General features: G+C 37.2%; 1 protein-coding gene across 2 annotated transcripts; it reads right to left on the bottom strand.

Annotated features, from left to right (window-relative positions):
* Window positions 1-37: 37 nt before the first annotated feature.
* LOC127439299 (peptidyl-prolyl cis-trans isomerase FKBP8-like) lies at window positions 38-19993 on the bottom strand. 2 transcript variants are annotated; one of them, XM_051695547.1, is made up of 10 exons: window positions 19901-19993; window positions 17751-17824; window positions 17538-17651; window positions 17231-17400; window positions 17040-17128; window positions 15575-15795; window positions 10938-11110; window positions 10640-10717; window positions 1826-1960; window positions 38-1663 (listed from the first exon to the last, which is right to left on the bottom strand). In XM_051695547.1, the coding sequence occupies exons 2-10, from the start codon at window positions 17809-17811 to the stop codon at window positions 1577-1579; spliced, it is 1128 nt and encodes a 375-aa protein (XP_051551507.1). In that variant the 5' UTR covers window positions 17812-17824; window positions 19901-19993; the 3' UTR covers window positions 38-1576. The 2 variants fall into 2 exon arrangements, with proteins under 2 accessions (XP_051551507.1, XP_051551506.1); XM_051695546.1 differs by having other exon boundaries at window positions 17538-17824.
* Window positions 19994-20879: the final 886 nt, after the last annotated feature.

Genomic DNA, 20879 nt, shown 5'->3' with positions numbered 1-20879 from the left:
TATATATTATTTTATTTTTTTTAAATGCACTGTTTTCTGTATTATGGCAGTGAGCAACACGTAGTCTATTCCTCAAATTTTTGATTAGGTGTTGTTCTCTAACCCTGCGCACCTGTTTTGTAAACTTTATACTTTTTAATAAATGTAAGAATGACGTATGAAAATCTCCCAAACCTCCTCCTTACTGACAACGATGACAATAATTAGCGTAATTTATGCACACGTGAATTCCAACTGGTCTTCCTTCTAACACATATTTAGAGGTGCTGTAAGCGATTTTTTTTTTTATTATTTTATTTTTATGAAATGACAAGCAGAAAATGTCCCAGTTCCCTGAAAGATATCAATGAAACCGGTGCAATAAAATGTCACACCTGTCTCTGTGACAGCGCTTGCCTCTGTAAAATGTGAAAATAAATAAATACATTGGCAGCAGATTTGAGAACGCCATTCTGCTACATGAAGTTCTAGAACTCTTAAAATTGTTTACAGCACATTTTATTGTTGATATCTATCTTGATGCTGCATCTACGCAATTGTATTTACGCAGAAAACTATTCTTCTGAAGTCACGCAAGCACTGATATTTCCTTAAGGAAATGCAAAACTAGTTGCCATTGTAATATTTAAGATAAGTCCTGACAGCTTCAAAATCATTTTAAGAAATAACTTTATTGTCACTGAAGGTGCAAAAGTTTATCTTGGGATATACAAAACAACTTTAAAGGGAATGTTGGAAGTTTCCAGGACTAACACAAATATGAATGGGAACTGAGACAATCAACATAAGGATAAATAGAAAATAATACTAATAATAATTACAGTAGACGTGTTCATTCTAAATAAATAAATCAAATTAAATGCGCACTGTTTTTGTTGAAGCTGTGAAATATAACGTTTATAGGTCAACACTGCCTTTTTGGAACATTTCAGTGGTTATGAAAATATGCAAAGTTCTCTCAAATATTAAAGAGGCAAAGCAGCAGATTTCCCATTTTAAATGCATCTGTGGCAGTCCAGATGAAACTATATATATATATATATATATAAAAAACAGCAAAGTACTTAATCAGTATGCGGAAGCTTGATATAGTGTTCAGTTTCTTTTGCATCAGAAAATAAATATGCCTTGCAAAAGAAAAAGCATACAAATCAAATTCTTAACTGTGTTCTCTAGCAAGTTTCAGTTCCCCAAAATAAGATCACAGAACATTACATAGCGAGGTCTGTAATTTTCACTCTGAGAGAAGCACTGGACATTTTGCAGCAAAACATAACTGTGTCCAGCAACCACTTTACACTGTACATAGATACATTTCTTAATATTAACTAGGAACTTCTCTGTACATAATTAGGAATAATATAAGATTTCACACATCTCTCTCTCCCCAGCTAACCTTTCATGCACCGAAAGAAAAAAGAGATGAACACCATTTAAAACCTCTAGACTGCGATGAAGGCCAACAGAACTTGGAACCAATTCACTTTTAACTTTATAGGTCTGTAAGGTGTCTCAGGGCGCGTGCTCAAGATCTTATTTGGCACCCACATGATCGATCTTGTCACAGGGACTTCTGTTAATTTCTAGCTGCGATGACGACAGACAAGGCCACACCACCAATCGCAACGGCCGTAGCCCCAAATAGCCACTTCCAGCTGAGACTCTGTAAAAAAATAAAAAATACGTATAACTAATATACAGTAAGTAGCTAAATTAAATTTTATTAAAATGATAGTTCACTCAAAAATGCTCAAACAGTGCGTAGAGTGAAATATGTCTGCTGAAGTGTTCCAAATAGTTTGATGGGGACCGTTTATGCTCTCACCCATGAGGATCTGGCACAGTGTTTTTGCGCACTGGTGTTCGACGTGTTGCCCAGCATCTTTTTATACATGGCCTGCTCGGCTCCTTTCTGCTCAGAGTGCTTCTTCACAAGCTTCGACAGCTCAGCGTGGATGGTCTGCCGAGAAGAGGGCAAAGAGAGTGAAATGTGTGTGTGTGTGTGTGTGTGTTAGTGTGGTATAAACGAAAAGCCAGGCTGATGAAACTGTTGCTCACATTGACACATTGCAGCACACCAGCACATTTGGGTTGGTGAAAATGATCTAAGATGACAGAGACTGAATGAAAACCTAGCATAAATCGAGAATCTCATTTCTAGGTGCAGTCAGTAACTTTAGTGCTTTTGTCATCTTGGTCATCTACTGACACCTAGTGGCGTGAATGCAGCATCATTCAAAATCAATAGTTTTCAGTTACAGATGACAATGTAGAAATTCACTATTCACAGTCAGCCATGATTAATTTAATCCATGTGTAAAAGTGTCCAATAACAAGACAGTTACTGAGATTAAAGGGATGGTTCACACAAAAATGAAAATTCTCTCATGATTTACTCACCCTCCTGGCATCCCAGATTTGAATTACTTTCTTTCTTCTGCATAACACAAATTAAGATTTTTAAAAGAATATTTCAGCTCTGTTGGTTCTCACAATGGAAGTGAATGGATGCCAAAATTCTCCATGTAGAATAAAAAAGTTTTTATAAGGTTACTGATATGACTAGAGTCCTCATCTCATGTGAGTGCTCATGATTATATACATGTTTAAAAATTAGAATATATTTCTTTACAAGTAAAACATTTATAATGAGGAAAAAATTCATTAGTGCACCTTTAAACAGTAAGGAGCGACTACTGTGCAAGGTGCACTAAGTAAGTTTTAGCAGGCTCTTACTCATCCCATCGGTCCCAGTGGTACTTGTGGTTTTGGACTCTATACTGACACCCGTCATCCTGAATACAGGAAGATTGTTTACTTAGTGCTGCCGCTTTACATCGAAGATGTTTGCTTATCTTCAGTTTTGTTACTTTTAGCCTGGGTTTTTATCCGTCTTATACTACACACATCACTATTATGGACTGTCTTGTATTTAATAAAGATATTCACACGTTGTTGCACTCTGGACTGTAACAGAACTGCCACAAATTATTATTATTGTCAATATTAGTGGTAGTAACTCAGTCAATTGCATGACTCAGTGTCATGTGCTGTCAACATGGCAGCGCCCATGAGGGGGCGACCCGCTCCATGTAAAATTAAACAGCTTTTATTGGGTCACTGATATGACTGGTGTCTTTATTTCATGTGAGTGTAAATCATTTTCAGATTAAAATTTTGTTGGTTGATTCCCAAAGATAACACAGAACAAAGAAAAATATACATGCAGAGTCAACCATTATCCTCCTTAAGCCCCATTCATTCCCCACTCCCCTCTCAGTTCCCAACCCCACCGCAACCCCAAAGAAACATTCCCCTGGTCCAAGCCCGAGTATACACATATAAAAAAAGAAAAAAAAAGGGTTCTCTCCACATGGCCCTCACTGAGAACCTTCCAGAAAGGTCATGTATTTGTCCAATTTCTTATTATATGCATCTAATCTGCCAAGCTGTTTGTATGACATCTTTTCGAATGCCACCACCCTGCCCAATTCAGTGAACCACTCTTGAAATGAGGGAGCGCCAACTGACTTCCATCTATTTGTCTGCCAATCATTACGCTAGTTTGGACCTAACTTTTTATATATGTCAACTACTTTAATAACTGCCCCATCACCCAATATACATAGTCTGGGGCAGAATAAAATTTGAGTATCTAAAACCTCACAGATAAAATTCTGGACTCTTACCCAGAATTCTTGAATCTTAGCGCAGAACCACTGAGCATGGGCTATGTCTCCATCCTCCAACTGACATCGCTAGCAGGTAGGTGTGTATTTTAAACCAAGCCTAAACAATCTAGAGGGAGTCCAATAAAAACGATGCAGAATTTTAAAATGAATAAGGTGTACCCTTGCATCCCTAGACATAGTTTTAACATTTTTTAAAATTCTTTACCACTCCCCATCCTCCAATACCAAGTTCAAATCTCCTTCCCATAATCTCTTAAGAGCTATTAAGGCCCCATCACCAAGACTCTGAATCAACAAGGAATAATACACTGAAGCTTCATGACCCTTTCCAAAGGCAGTGAGCATCATACAAAGAGTGTCTGCAGCTTTAGGAGGTTGTGTACTACCACCAAAAATAGTACAAAGCAAATGGCGCAACTGTAAATGCCTGAAAAATGAGACTTAGAAATCCAAAATTGCTTTGTCATATTTTCAAATGATCTCAAAGCTCAGTTTTCATAAAGGTCACCAAGTGTAGCAACACACCTCTCAGTCCATTCTTTACAGCAAAGGGGGCTCTTGTTAATACATAATTTGGGGTTCAACCATATGCTTGAGGAAACATTAGTTGTGCTCAAAGTTTGCATACCCTGGCAGAAATTGTGAAATTTTGGCAATGAGTTTGAAAATATGACTGATCATGCAAAAAAAATGTCTTTTATTTAAGGGTAGTGATCATATGAAGACATTTATTATCATATAGTTGTTTGGCTCCTTTTTAAATCATAATGATAACAGAAATCACCCAAATGGCCCTGATCAAAAGTTTACATACTCTTGAATGTTTGGCCTTGTTACAGACACATAAGGTGACACACACAAGTTTAAATGGCAATTAAAGGTTAATTTCCGACACCTGTGGCTTTTTAAATTGTAATTAGTGTCTGTGTATAAATAGTCAATAAGTTTGTTAGCTTTCACATGGATGCACTGAGCAGGCTAGATACTGAGCCATGGGGAGCAGAAAAGAACTGTCAAAAGACCTGCGTAACAAGGTAATGGAACTTTATAAAGATGGAAAAGGATATAAAAAGATATCCAAAGCCTTGAAAATGCCAGTCAGTACTGTTCAATCACTTACTAAGAAGTAGAAAATTCAGGGATCTCTTGATACCAAGCCAAGGTCAGGTAGCACAGGAAAGATTACAGCCACAACTGCCAGAAGAATTGTTCGGGATACAAAGAAAAACCCACAGGTAACCTCAGGAGAAATACAGGCTGCTCTGGAAAAAGACGGTGTGGTTGTTTCAAGGAGCACAATACGACGATACTTGAACAAAAATGAGCTGCATGGTCGAGTTGCCAGAAAGAAGCCTTTACTGAGCCAATGCCACAAAAAAGCCCAGTTACAATATGCCCGACAACACCTTGACACGCCTCACAGCTTCTGGCACACTGTAATTTGGAGTGACGAGACCAAAATAGAGCTTTATGGTCACAACCATAAGCGCTATGTTTGGAGAGGGGTCAACAAAGACTATAGTGAAAAGAATACCATCCCCACTGTGAAGCATGGTGGTGGCTCACTGATGTTTTGGGGGTGTGTGAGCTCTAAAGGCACAGGGAATCATGTGAAAATTGATGGCAAGATGAATGCAACATGTTATCAGAAAATACTGGCAGACAATTTGCATTCTTCTGCACGAAAGCTGCACATGGGACACTCTTGGACTTTCCAGCACGACAATGACCCTAAGCACAAGGCCAAGTTGACCCTCCAGAGGTTACAGCAGAAAAAGGTGAAGGTTCTGGAGTGGCCATCACAGTCTCCTGACCTTAATATCATCAAGCCACTCTGGGGAGATCTCAAACGTGCAGTTCATGCAGGACGACCAAAGACTTCGCATGATCTGGAGGCATTTTGCTAAGACGAATGGGCAGCTATACCACCTGTAAGAATTTGGGGCCTCATAGACAATTATTACAAAAGACTGCATGCTGTCATCGATGCTAAAGGGGGCAATACACAGTATCAAGAACTAAGGGTATGCAGACATTTGAACAGGGGTCATTTTTATTTTTTCTTTGTTGCCATGTTTTGTTTTATGATTGTGCCATTCTGTTATAACCTACAGTTGAATATGAATCCCATAAGAAATAAAATAAATGTGTTTTGCCTGCTCACTCATGTTTTCTTTAAAAATGGTACATATATTACCAATTCTCCAAGGGTATGCAAACTTTTGAGCACAACTGTAAGTATCAAAATTGAACAGACGGGAAATCTTTGACCATACTGAATGTAAGTGTGAAATAATGGGATGCATTTTTACTTCTATAGGCAATTTAATAGAAAGAATTTGCAATGGTAAAATTGGGGCAAGGACCGCTTGTTCAATGATGTACAAGGGAGGGGCTCTCTTTGGTGGAAGAGACCAATGGGCCAAGTGTCTAAGATTAAAAGCATAGTATTAAAACAAAATTTTGAGGAGGCCTAAACCTCCTTTGTCATTTGATCTATATAACTTAATGAAATGTAACTGAGGTTGTTTACCATTCCAAATAAAAATTCTATTCTATCAAATTGTTTAAAATAAGAAAGAGGAACACACTGCAGCAAATAATTGAATTTGGGGATACAATTCTTTTTTTTATAACATTGACATTCCCAGCCATAGACAAATGTAGTGAAACCCACCTATCAACATCACACAAAAACTTTTTCATTAATGGGTTAAAATTAACGAACTAAATCTCTCAAATATGCTGGAAATAAAATGGCTAAATACCTAATGCCTTGCTTGGGCCATTGGAAGGCGCCAGGTTGGAAAGCTGTGGAAGGGCAATATGCTTCCGATTTAGACCAATTCACCCTGTATCCTTAAAATCTGGAGAAAGAATTAATAATTCTGTGGAGGCTAGGCATAGATCTTCTATGGTCGGAGATGTGATCTGCATAGAGTAAAAGTTTATGCACCACACCTCCTGCCACAATACCAGGAAAATCATCCTCTTTTCTTACTGCGGCTGCTAATGGTTCAAGGGCAAGACAGAACAGCAAAGGGGAGAGAGGACAGCCTTGGCGGGTTCCCCTACCAAGACAAAAATAATCTGAAATTAATCCATTAGTTTGCACTGATGCTGACGGATGTTTATAAAGTAACTTAATCCACCCAACAAAAGTGTTCCCAAACCCATACATTTCCAAAATCTTTAAAAGATAGTCCCATTCCACCCTATCAAACGCCTTCATGGCATCAAGTGAAATGGCAGCAATCGGGGTCTGATCATTCGCTACTGACCACATAATATTTATAAAACGTCTAATATTATCAGAAGAACTATGACCACGAATAAACCCCACTTGATCTATATGTATAAGAGATGTAATTACTCTGCTTAATCGATTAGCCAGAATTTTAGACAATATTTTTTACATCTTACTGGATCAGGGAAATTGGATGATTACGTTTACATTAATTTGGGTCTTTATCTTTTTTTAAGAATGAGACTGATCTGGGCTTGCATCATGGTTGGCAGTAGTTCACCTTTCTTTAATGACTTTGTGTAAACTTCTAACATAAGTGGAGCCAGTTCTGTGACATAAGATCTAAAGAATTCTGCGGTAAAAACCCTCTGGCCCCGGTGCCTTTCCTGTTGGCAAGGCTTTAACTCAACAAGCTCCTCCAAAGTAATATCTGAGTCAAGATAGTCTTTTTGATCATTCATCAATTTAGGAAGTTCTAATGGCACCACGAAGTTGCTAATATCCTTATCAGAAGACGAAGAAATGGAACTATAAAGATCAAAATAGAATTCTTTAAAGGCCTTATTAATATTTGTGGCAGAGGTAAATATATTGCATCCATAAGACTTCACTGAAGGAATGGTGGGAAAAAAACTCTCTCTGTTTTATGTATCTGGCAAGAGGTTTCCCTGCCTTGTCTCCCGACTCAAAGTATGTATGTCATCACATTGATAAGTAAGCATTTACAATTTAAATGTCTCAAACAGATCAAAGATTATTTAGGTCATTGTTGTTTTGTCTGAAATACAGGGGCAAAATATTATTTTGGCTAACATTTATGCACCCAGTGCTGATGATCAGAACTTTTTTTATAGATCTCAAGGCGAAGTTACAAGCAGCTGGGATCCTTCATTATATGGTTTTGGGTGGAGACTTCAATCTTTAAATGGGTTAATGGGCATCACTTGATCATAGTGATGCAAAAGTGTGTAGACCCTTTAGAGCAACATTGACACTACAGAGGATGTGTAAAAATCTTGGTCTTACAGACATTTGGAAACAATAATGACTCTTCCTAAATTATCTTTGATATGTTCGAGACATTTAAATTGTAAATTCTTACTTATCAGTGTGATGATGACTCTGCTCTTACTCGATCCAGCACTGCAAAACACATGCCCACCCCATGCTCTACCAAGTTTTTCAGCTTCCTGTGCAGAGAGGTGCGTTTCTTGATGGAACACTATATAAAAAAAGTTTACGCTTAACAAAAGATACAACCCCAGCCCATTAACATTCCAAGTGGAGAGAAACATTTGACCTATATTAAAGTGACATATTGACATGCAAAGAAAAATTGTAAACACAAGGCAAAATTATACAGACGACAATTCAACATTGATGTAACTATAAAATCCTTAATAACCCACAGAAAAAATGCGCTTCAACCTCATGCATAACAGTCCCAACTGGTGTCCATCCCCCGGAAATCCAACGGTCCATGCACGCACACGAGACCCTCCGCGACACCACTGCTGCAAGATTACTTCAGTCCGGAGATTTATTTTTATTTTTTTATATACATACACCGTACAATTGAACTGCACATGAAAGTTTTCAATGAAATAGGCCCCAGTAAATAACAACATCGAACCCACAAAATGAACAAATAAACTCAACAAAAGGCCACTAAAGGGAAAGATAATAAAAAAAAAAGAATTAAAACTATAGCCGCAAGCAGCAATACCGGGGTCAAGCCAATGATGAACGCTGTAGGAGGAGTTAGAAAGAGTATGCTTTCAATGAAATTCAAAATGGTGGACAGGCAATAGGGCAGACCATGGAAAATATGGCATCACTGTCATCGCCATAACCCAGACAAGACCAGTCTCATGAACATAGGCTAAATTATTTGATAATAGGCCAAATAATTCATGATTTTAGGCCACACTATAAGCAATAAAAGATATATTTCATATTTCCTTACCAGTAGGAGGCATTGTTCTGAAACTTCTCAGGTACCATCAGGGCAAGATGGCTATTACATGTAACAAGTTTCATTTTAATAGGCCAAAGTATTGCCAAGATACAGCCTTGTGACCTGTTTGGCGTGCTCGCAAACAAATTCACCGTTGATTAGCAAATGGCAGCCATGTTCCTCAAGATACGCAACTGTTCTTATGGACAATGATAGCAAGTTCGACAAAGACACTTCATGCAAATTTTGAAGTCAATCAGACCAGTTAGAGCCACTTTCACATTGTCTCCAGTTATAGTGCCAACAAGTGGCCAAGCCCTGCAACTTTTTCCTGTGTGTTCTCAGATTGAGACTTGATATAAGTGTCAAGTTTGGTGAAAATATCACATTCCGTTTAAGAGTTATATCTATTTACGTAAAGGCGGAGACAACTTTTAAAATCGTTGGCCTGTTTTTGGCACTTACAATCGAAATTTTGCCATGTTCCTTACTACCTCAAAGAACTTGTTTAGAACGATTTTACTGGTGTTGGTTTCATTCTGATCTGATGAACGGCCTAGAAGCAATTCACTTAAGTATTTTCGGAACTTTTTTCAAAATGGCAACAGGCCATAAGGTGAACCATTGCAAATGTGGTATCATTGCACTAGGCAAGTCCTCACAAAAATAGCGAGACCACTCTCGTGAAATAGACCAACACCATCAAAAGTAATAAACTCACAAAGTTATATAATTTCATTTTTTGGCCGCTAGGTGTGGCACACTGTCATTCCTAACTGGACCCCCGCCATTGTCATCTTGAGAGGTGTCTGACACGTGTGACTGTAAATGCTTTTTAATGTCCCCACAGGCCGATGATTTAGAATTCTTTGACATCCTGCACTCCCAGCGCAGTTTAACAATCAACACTAAATCAGTTCTCACCGAGTAATGTTGATTGACAGGTTAATTGTAGTGTACAAAGTGTAGCGGAGAACGCCACTAGGCTGCTTCCACTCGCATAGCGTCACTTGAGTCCTCAGTGTACATCATTTTCAACATATTTCTAAAAAATGCTGTTCATTTTAGACTAAAACAAGTAGTAAATGTAAAGTCAAGCAAACTAAATCAAATGCTCCTGTATCTGATGGGATGAAGGAATTCTATATTGGAAGCTCTCTAAAGGCCAGACACATGAGAAGAGAGGGGTGTGAATGTGCCGACGTAGGTGGGTTGGCAGTGACAGGCTGGTCATGCAGCAGAAAGCCGTAGCAGTCAGATGGTGGGACATAGGGAACTGTATCCCTCCGCCTGTGTAAGCAGAGCAGGGCAACGCTGCTGCTTTAAATATGGCTAGTCTGCAGGGGACCTGGCTATTTTTAGACATGGAAAGAAATAAGATCCTGGGAGTTTTTGAACACTCTGTTCTGTCTGTATAGGACAGGCTCCATTTTCTGGGTGTGAAGCACCATCTGCTGGTTTTAACGGGAATGCACATTTAAAGTTTCTGGATCTACTAGAAACTAGACTGCTTGGGAAACTTATTTCACTGTAGAACTGGATTAAATAAAAATAGCTTGTGATGAATAAAGCAATAAGCCACTCGAGGCCATGCATTAGAGTGGTTTAATCACAGTTAAGAGGTGTCATCAAGCGCAAAATAGAACAGCAATATAATAAAAAGACATGTATACATTTATTTTAAGTAATATCATTCATTACTATTTATTCACTATTAATTTGTGTTTTTAATCTCAGTATTACCTTGTTACTTGGCTCCAACTTCAAGGCCCCTTTCAGAGTTCTAATAGCTTCAGCATACTCGCCCTGCACAGCAAGTACCTGTACACACAAACACACATCACGTCAGCAGTTTATAATTGTAACACATTTCATGCTGTTAATTTGTTCCCTACAGGCTGTTTCCCTGCCTGGCATTCTAAAAAGAACTAAATGACTGAACAATCTCTTTACGCTCTTTAGCAGTGTCCGAAATTGGGAGGACATTACTGTTTAATGAGAGTGAGTGAAAATGATATGTGTCAGAACCCAGGAAACCAACCTTGCCTTTGCGGAACAGGGCTTTGACATTGTCCGGCTGGTGTGCCAGGACAGAGACGCAGGAACGCAGCACGGCTTCATAGTGGTCTAACTTAAGTTGAGCGGCAGCCATGTTGTTGAGACATTTCACCTTCATGTCCAACAGTTCTTCCTCTTCTTGTTGACTGATGTCCACTGAGATGAAAGATCTGTGATTAGTGTGGAGGTCCCCATATGATTGCAGACAAAGAACAATTATGACATGTATGTGCGTGATATGTATTAATTATATCCGCCAGGCTAAAATTTGGCTGTTTTGAGATTTTTGCCATTGGTTGAAAACCATGCACACATTAACAAAGTTCATCACAGAACTAACACTGCTGAAAAAAGTGTTAGCTCCCCCTTGTGTCAGTTTCAAAATATCCTGTCAGTTGTTCAATTATTAATGCACATTTTCCAGTTTTCAAATCTTTTGAATGAATTTAAAGTAAATATTTGTAAAATAAATGTTCATTTAATTGTAGAAATTTTAGGCATGTTTTCTTTGATACCCTTACATTCTTTTACACCAAAAATCAGTGATAAACCCAAATCGGTGTGTTGCATGTTTGCAGGTTAAATAACGAACAAAAAAATCATTCTCTCTACACCATTGATATGCTTGTTAGAATGTTATGAACATTGTACGAGGCTTAAGGCTAAGAAACAGGTTCCCTGAATACACTGTTCTATTATATAAGCATCAGTCTCCATACATTACTATAAGATCTCTCATCACCCATAATCATTCCTCAATGAAAATTTTCCAAAGTAATGCAACAAGGAAAATAATGCATAAATAAAAGAAAAATCCAACAAACACTTCTTTATATATTTCTATTTAAATATATACTGTATATATACAGTGCTGGGCAGATTACTTGTGAATTGTAATACGGTACTGATTACAAATTACATGACCAGAAATGCAATCAGTAACGTAATCTCACAGATTACATTTTTGGGTAATCTAATCTGATTATTTATGGATTACTTTCAACCTAATTCTATTTTATGTCACATGCATTTGAGTAGGATAATCATTTTAACATTAAAGTACAAAGAAGAAGAAAATGTGTTCCATTCTTTATTACTAACAAAAAGAGCCTCACAAAAAGAGCTCCTTATGACATTTTTAAAAAGTGCATTAAACATTACATGAATGAAATTAACATTCAATCTAACAGCAATGACAGTGCATGGCCAAAGTATATAATTCAAAACACTGAGACATCAAGTTCATTTTAAGTGCATCTAACCATAGCAACATTAACCATAAAAAATCACCAGCAACATTAAGAACATTAATGACCATAAAATCAACAGCAACATTGCTAGGTCAAAGCTTTCATCTAAAAACACTGCAACACTTTTAACCCTTACTGCGTACTGATAGTTCAGCACCTTTCCAAACCTGAGGTGCAAGATATTATCTTTTGAACTGCAAGAATATTCTAAAAGAGCAGAATATTTTAGAACAGCAGAGTTCCACCGAGTCACACAAAGAACATTTGTGTCAAATTTTATGTCAAGTTTCATGCAGTAGACTCCATCGCATCAGTAGCAACAGTAGAGCGATGGGCTTTGTTCCATATTGCTGCACATTTTGCAGTTGAACTATTGTGTACCCTGCGGGCAGGACCCGTAGAGATGGTATACATTACTAGATTCTCCAAAGCAATTAAGTTCAATGTGTGAGCTGCACACCATTGGTGTAATTTCATTCTTAAAAATGAAATTATAGATTCAGTGGTTAAATGCTGAAGCAGACCACTCCATCTTCACCTGGCTGGCTAGTAGCAAGTATCAGTTCTGAGTGCAATACACACAACCCTCCCCCCTCACAAAAAACACTCGAAGACTTACCGAATGTATATCAGCGGTGTGTTGATTTAGAATGGAAAAAGTTAAAAGATTGAAAAAAGAGAATGATTAGGATGATCAATAAATGATTTACAATTTACTGCCGTTGCCCTGTTAATATGTAATCATGTAATCTATAAAAGTAACTGTACTCTGATTACAAGTATTTTAAAATGTGATGTAATCCCATTACAAGTACTTGATTTTTGTAATCTGATAATGTAATCCAGATTACATATAATCTGTTACTACCCAGCACTGTATGTATGTATATATATATATATATATATATATATATATATAATATATTTCTATACAATCTCTCAGCATCCATTTAATACTATAAAATCTCTCAACATCCACAGATTACAGACATCTTTGCAAGCATCCATACATTCCTTAAGATTATTCCACATCTATCTATTACAATGAGATCTCTCAGCATCCATTCATTACTTAAGATCATCCAGCATCCATACATTATCATTTGATCTCTCAGCATCCATACATTACTATAAAATATCTCTGAAGCCAAACATTACTACAAGATTTCTCAGCATTCCTACATTACAATAAGATGTTTAAGCATTATTACTATAAGATGATGTCTCAGCATCCATACATCAGATGTCGACCAATAGTGAACTTTGCCGATACCCATAAATAAGCTGTTGGAAAAGGCAGATAACCGGTTAATCAACCGATAGTTTTTAAAATTGATTCATAGTATAAAAACTAATTCTTAGTCTATACTTACATTGAAGGGCACAGGCATTGAGGCTACAAGAGTCCAAAATGAATAAAATCCCAAGAGCAGTTTATTGTGCAACCAAAATACCAATAATAACCATAACATTTTTTGATTTGATGCATAATATGGGGACTTTTAACCATAAACAAGCCTGAAATACACAGGGGACTCTTATTTTGAAAATGACAGTTTCGACTCCTTTACAATGCACTATTATATTTAAATATTATATGCACTATTTATTTAAAGTATTTACCAAATTAAGTTTTTAACAGCCTATATATATATATATTCACCAGATGAAGAATTATTTATAAATATACACTGGCAGCCTAAACTTTGGAATAATGTACAGATTTTGCTGTTTCGGAAGTAAATTGGTACTCTAATTCACCAAAGTGGCATTCAACTGATCACAAAGTATAGTCAGTACATTACTGATGTAAAAAACAGCACCATCACTATTTGAAAAAAGTCATTTTTGATCAAATCTAGACAGGCCCCATTTCCAGCAGCCATCACTCCAACACCTTATCCTTGAGTAATCATGCTAAATTGATCATTTGGTACTAGAAAATCACTTGCCAATATATCAAACACAGCTGAAAGCTATTTGGTTCGTTAAATGAAGCTTAACATTGTCTTTGTGTTTGTTTTTGAGTTGCCACAGTATGCAATAGACTAGCATGTCTTAAGGTCAATATTATATCAAAAATGGCAAAAAAAGAAACAGCTTTCTCTGGAAACTCGTCAGTCAATCATTATTTTGAGGAATGAAGGTTATACAATGTTTGAAATTGCCAAAACACTGAAGATTTCAGACAAAGGTGTACACTACAGTCTTCAAAGACAAAGGACAACTGGCTCTAACAAGGACAGAAAGAGATGTGGAAGGCCAGATGTCCAACTAAACAAGAGGATAAGTACATCAGAGTCTCTAGTTTGAGAAATAGACGCCTCACATGTCCTCAGCTGACAGCTTCATTGAATTCTACCCGCTCAACACCAGTTTCATGTACAACAGTAAAGAGAAGACTCAGGGGTGCAGGCCTTATGGGAAGAATTGCAAAGAAAAAGCCACTTTTGAAACCGAAAAACAAAAAGAAAAGGTTAGAGTGGGCAAAGAAACAGACATTGGACAACAGATAATTGGAAAAGAGTGTTATGGATCTTAACCCCATTGAGCTTTTGTGGGATCAGCTAGACCAGTGGTTCTCAACTGGTTTTGCATCAGGACCCAGATTTTACATTGGAAATCATGTGGCGACCCATCATAGTAAAAACGTAACCTGTATTTAATGTATCCTGGGTCACATTTCCTTTTATGTTGCATAGTTTTGTTCATGGTTTTCAAGTACAAGGACATGCATCAAGTGACATTATTTTTGTTGTTGACATCAACAGCAAAAGCGACAGGAAGTTTTCTCTCCCTGCTTTTAAGAAATTGAAGAGTACATTTACTTATATGAGCTCATTATTATCCTGTTTGTTTCCTAATTTCAAACATCATTCAAACAGAACATACATATTACACAGGAGGAAAGGCTCCTCATTACCATGGTTAGGTCAGTGTAGCTAGTCTTAAATAATAGTAATAATAATAACAAATTATAGTATTTATGAAAAAATAAATACTAGTTGAAACACATCTTGAAACTTTAACTACAACTGCCACTGCTGATATAAAATGAGGTCTAATAGATTCTACTTTTAGATTATTTCACATGAAACTATAAAATTTTTTCAAAATATAACAGTTAATTTTACTCATGTACAATCTGTACATTATTCCAAACTTTTGGCCGCCAGTGTATCTCTCACCAGATGATGTTTATTGATGATGAATAAAAGAGAGGAATAAAAAAAAAAAAAAAACTATCGACAACTATCAGCATAGATCTCTGCCGATAACCGACAGTTCCAAAAAGCAACTATAGGCACCGATTAATCTGTAAAACCGATATATCGGTCTTCCTCTACCATTTATTATTATATGATCTCACCTCTAGAACTTGCTTCAGTAATCTGTAGTGCGATTCCATATGAATTGACAGCAAAGGCATAGTCCCCACGCTGATAGTGGACATTTCCTCGCTCTCTCTTTCTGTTGGCCAGACTGATTCTCTCAGAAGGGGGCATAAGCTCCAGGTCAGGGGCATCAGCAGCCGACAACAGCTGCACCTCCAGGGTGAGATCAGCATTAGGAGGAACAGCAGGAGTAGAGCTGACAGAGGAGATGGAGGAGGTTATGAGTCACGAGGAGGATGATTAATGTGGAAAAAAAAATAACGTAACATCTTCAGTCAAAAACTACATGATACATGAACATGAAATCTACATTGTATTTCACTGAAATAATGGCTAGAATAGGAATTCTAGTGAACAGTGTACTGCAAACTGCACAATGCTTAAGGCCCCAGCCCACTCGCAGCAAAGTGCTTCTTTGTTCAGAGCCAATAAGAAGTTTGAAACAGCTGAGCAGCGGTACACTGTCTGCGACCATTCAGAAACCGGCCATGGTCCTGGAGGAGGCGTTTAGAGGAACATACAAATATGAGTTCGCTCAAGACTACATGTTAAACCTTAACTAATATGACATTAAAATGTGTTATTGATTACTTCATGACTCATTCTATCAGTAGAATTCACACAACATCAGTAAAAGAAGCTGTATTAACTACTTGATAATGATTTAAAGTAATATACTGTATATGCAGTTTATATTGTGTAATTTGTAATGTTTAACTTTTGCATTCATGGCGCTAGTATGCTAACGCTATATGTGGCCATAATATGCAACAATTACACTCTATTATTGTATTTATGAAAACACTGATACTACTGCAAAAATGGGTGTGTTAAAGAGTGTTAACGGGTAGAATACATTCAAAAGAATGATGATAAGAGAGACATATCTTTGGGCAGATGTGTGAATGGCTTTCGCTGCAGACGGCACGAGTAAAGCAGCATATGAAACAACAGAGTGAATGGGCACTTAAGAGTATTTGAGTAGATTTGATTCTTTTTGTAGACTTATTAAACAAACAAACAAAACAAAACAAAAAACAACAACAAAAAATAAATAAATAAATAAATTTAAAAAATAAAAATAAATCGCATGACATGTTCTTGGAAAATGTCTATGGGAATTTCCATGAGAATGATTATACATATGTAGTAAGCTTGCACCAGTTCGATGAGATGACTGATCTTAACTGACTGAATGGGAATTAGCTGTCGGCCTCAAAGTAGGTGGAGCTCGTGGACCAATGGCAGTAAGAAGGTGTTTAGCAGCCAGTACAAAGTTTTCCTGAAAATTTGCCCCGGCAAGCTGTTACGAACTACCAGAACGAACTCAAAGACACCTTTGTTTTGGTCAGATTTTGTTCTAAACGATGTCACACCCGTTCGTTTTCCCATTTCGTAGGAAGTGTGCAGGGGCCTTTGTGTGCACATTTCAACTCTAACCTTCCAAGACCACCAAATGCGTATTTAGCAACAGCTTCAATCAAGGCCTTTTCACCGGTTTCCATCAGTTGCACAGTGAGATCCAGTGCCTGAATATGACAGTAACAAGATGTGTTTACATTGTGAATATTGTCTTATCATTTTTAGACGACATATTAGAGCCCTGAAGAAAAATAAAATAAGGAATGCACCTGAATAACATCCCCGTCACAAAGAGTGAAAGATAAGTTTTGCTGTTCTTCTACCACCGTTCCATCAGTGAGAGAGGTTTTGAGATGAATAGTGACATTCTGGCCTCTCTGTGGTCTGCTGTCTGCACCGGCTCCAGGTTCAAGAACCTTCTTTCTAAGCTGTCCATTTCCTGTATGTTCACAAACAACATATTTTAAAAATCACTATCAGTCTTATTTTACATATAAAAAATTATTGTTTAACCAAGTAATAACACCACACTTACAGGTGGGAAATTTCATATATGAAGAAAAAAGGCCACAGTACCTAAAACATCCAGCCACTCTTCTTGTTCTGTAGGAGGAGTTTGGTCCACAACAGTATCTGCTTTAATAGAGTCATTAGCAGCACTCTGTTTCTTCTTTCCTCCACCTGCATCTTCTAAAGGCGGGAGGTCATCATCAATGTCATCGTCCACATCTTCCAGCATTTCAAAGTCTTCTCCGCTGTCCAGCAGAGAAGCCCGTCCCGATTTCTTACCTGACAGCACTGCCTGGTTATCAGCAGAGCCATTCACAGTCACATCCTCACTGTCAGCCATCTGGACTAAAGTTCTATAAGAGCAAAGTGAAATAACAGGTTATAGTAAACCACTGCAGGTCGCCAACTGCCGCAACAACACTGGTTCCTTTCCACCCGTTGTTTTATGTACATACTATTCCATTAAATTATGTAGGTTCCAAGGAAACGACCAGAGTTTTGTGAAAGTTAAAATCTCCAGGGGAAAAAGGACAAACTGTGACCTTAAGCATTAAAGAAAATTCTAGAATAAATAAAATAAAAATCGGATTACCAAATATGGCCATTTCTGTAAACAATACATCAACATGGGTTTAGCTTTAACAGCCCATGCCATCTCCAACTAGCATGTTACAAGTTATATTGTTACATTATATATATATATACACTGGTGGCCAAAAGTTGGTAATAATGTACAGATTTTGCTCTTATGGAAAGAAATGGGTACTTTTATTCACCAAAGTGGCATTCAACTGATCATAATGTATAGTCAGGACATTAATAACTTGAAAAATTACTATTACAATTTGAAAAACATTTTCAGAACTTATTAAACTACTTCAAAGAGTTCTCATCAAAAAATCCTCCACATGCAGCAATGACAGCTTTGCAGATCCTTGACATTCTAGCTGTCAGTTTGTCCAGATACTCAGGTGACATTTCACCCCACACTTCCTGTAGCACTTGCCATAGATGTGACTGTCTTGTCGGGCACTTCTCACGCACCTTACAGTCTAGCTGATCCCACAAAAGCTCAATGGGGTTAAGATCTGTAACACTCTTTTCCAATTATCGGTTGTCCAATGTCTGTGTTTCTTTGCCCTTTTCTTTTTGTTTTTCTGTTTCAAAAGTGGCTTTCTCTTTGCAATTCTTCCCATAAGGCCTGCACCCCTGAGTCTTCTCTTTACTGTTGTACATGAAACTGGTGTTGAGCGGGTAGAATTCAATGAAGCTGTCAGCTGAGGACATGTGAGGCATCTATTTCTCAAACTAGAGACTCTGATGTACTTATCCTCTTGTTTAGTTGTACATCTGGCCTTCCACATCTCTTTCTGTCCTTGTTAGAGCCAGTTGTCCTTTGTCTTTGAAGACTGTAGTGTACACCTTTGTCTGAAATCTTCAGTGTTTTGGCAATTTCAAGCATTGTATAGCCTTCATTCCTCAAAACAATGATTGACTGACAAGTTTCTAGAGAAAGCTGTTTCTTTTTTGCCATTTTTGACCTAATATTGGCCTTAAGACATGCTAGTCTATTGCATACTGTGGCAACTCAAAAACAAACACAATGTTAAGCTTCATTTAACGAACCAAATATCTTTCAACTGTGTTTGATATATTGGCAAGTGATTTGTGTTTGATATAACGGCAAGTGATTTTCTAGTACCAAATTAGCAATTTAGCACGATTACTCAAGGATAAGGTGTTGGAGTGATGGCTGCTGTCTAGATTTGATCAAAAATGACTTTTTCAAATAGTGATGGTGCTGTTTTTTACATCAGTAATGTCCTGACTATACTTTGTGATCAGCTGAATGCCACTTTGGTGAATTAAAGAACCAATTTCCTTCCGAAACAGCAAAATCTGTACATTATTCCAAACTTCTGGCTGCCAGTGTGTGTGTTTATATAGTTTATATAGTGTGTGTTTACATTGCTTATTCACCACAGAATAAGCAATGTCCCAAAATATTAAATAAAAACACTTCTATTGAAGCACAAGGACTAAACCTTTATTTTAATGCATTTATATTTGCTTAGTATCTCATTAACGTGAATGTCCAGTTGTGGAAACGCAGCATTACTGCAAAACACCCAAACCTTTTTATGACACTGACAGCACATACTCATTTCTATCTAATAGTGATTCGATGATTTCGTCTTTCATGAACAAGCCGTGTGCACGTACAAATAAATGAATTAAAAGGTCTACATATATTTTTGATCAATTTAATTATTTTCAGAAGATTCCAGCAAGTTTGCTTGGGAGCTGGAGCTCTGCACGCGCTACAACTTACTGAGTAAACAGTGCGAAGACACAGTTCTCTTATAATGTTTATGTGTGTTCGAAATGTTTTCATCTTGTATTCAATCTTATGAAACATAAATACTCACCGCAATGTGAGGAGAAATCGGCACCGAGCCGCGAAGCACCAACTTTGACAACAAAACTCAAATCAATCAGAGCAACTTCCGGGTATGGTTCTAAGGGAAAATCCCACTATTACAAAATAAAAGTCTCACAGTCACGGTTGCTCCAATGACTGCAAGGGATTTTACATTTTCAAAACTGTGTATAGCCGCTTTCTGCAATTTTCAGTTTAAACGACTGATATAGGCCTAGACTAGTACATATATTTTTGGTACTTTTTAAAGTATATCAGAGAACACATTTAAAGCTGCACTCAGTAACTTTTTGGTTTGTGTCCTCTTCGACTTACAGTGACACCTAGCTACGTGGAAGCAGCATCAATCTATATTCATATTTTCAGTCACTGATGCCATTATATAAATTCACTATTCATAGTCAGCCATGATTTATTTAATCCATGAGTGAAAGTATCCAATAACAGGGCGAGTAGTTTTCGACTGGTCATGTGATTCAAACATGGTCGCCCTCACCAGGGGCGTAGCAGTCATTTTAAAAGTGGGGGGTACAGCTATCAGTAGGTGGCTCGCACAGACCAAACACTTACAGTGCAGTATTTATATATGACAGTATATATTAATATACAAGTATGATATAAGTATTATAATAATATATACTTATTATATACTTTTAATGTTTGTAGTATTTTAAAGATTCAAGTATTGAAAAATAATTGCATAATTTTGTAAAATCATCTGCAAAAATAAAGGACATCTTGTGGAGCACTTCTGTTTCACACATGACAATAAAAGACTGAGCACAAGCAGGTCCTTGAATAAATTATTTAATCAATTACAATAATTACAATTGTGCATGTGCACAAAATAATTTTTTACTCTAAAATTTTAAAGTGCTTGTACATTGTGGGATTTAAACGTATCCAAGTGGCTCCAGTGTTTTGATTACATTCACCAAAATTCGTTCAGTGACCATTTCTGGTAATGC

The sequence above is a fragment of the Myxocyprinus asiaticus genome, chromosome 50 (assembly GCF_019703515.2).
Source record: "Myxocyprinus asiaticus isolate MX2 ecotype Aquarium Trade chromosome 50, UBuf_Myxa_2, whole genome shotgun sequence".
Lineage (NCBI taxonomy): Eukaryota > Metazoa > Chordata > Actinopteri > Cypriniformes > Catostomidae > Myxocyprinus > Myxocyprinus asiaticus.
The sequence above is the reverse complement of the archived record's forward strand: the minus strand, read 5'-3'. Positions and strand labels throughout refer to the sequence as shown.

Coding starts and splice junctions, on each gene's coding strand:
- LOC127439299 (XM_051695546.1), bottom strand. CDS start 17,811: ATGGCTGACAGTGAGGATGTGACTGTGAATGGCTCTGCTGATAACCAG. Junction 17,401..17,537: donor AGAGTGGCTGGATGTTTTAG/GTACTGTGGCCT, acceptor GTGAACATACAG/GAAATGGACAGCTTAGAAAG. Junction 1,961..10,639: donor AGTTGGAGCCAAGTAACAAG/GTAATACTGAGA, acceptor TCTTCTCGGCAG/ACCATCCACGCTGAGCTGTC.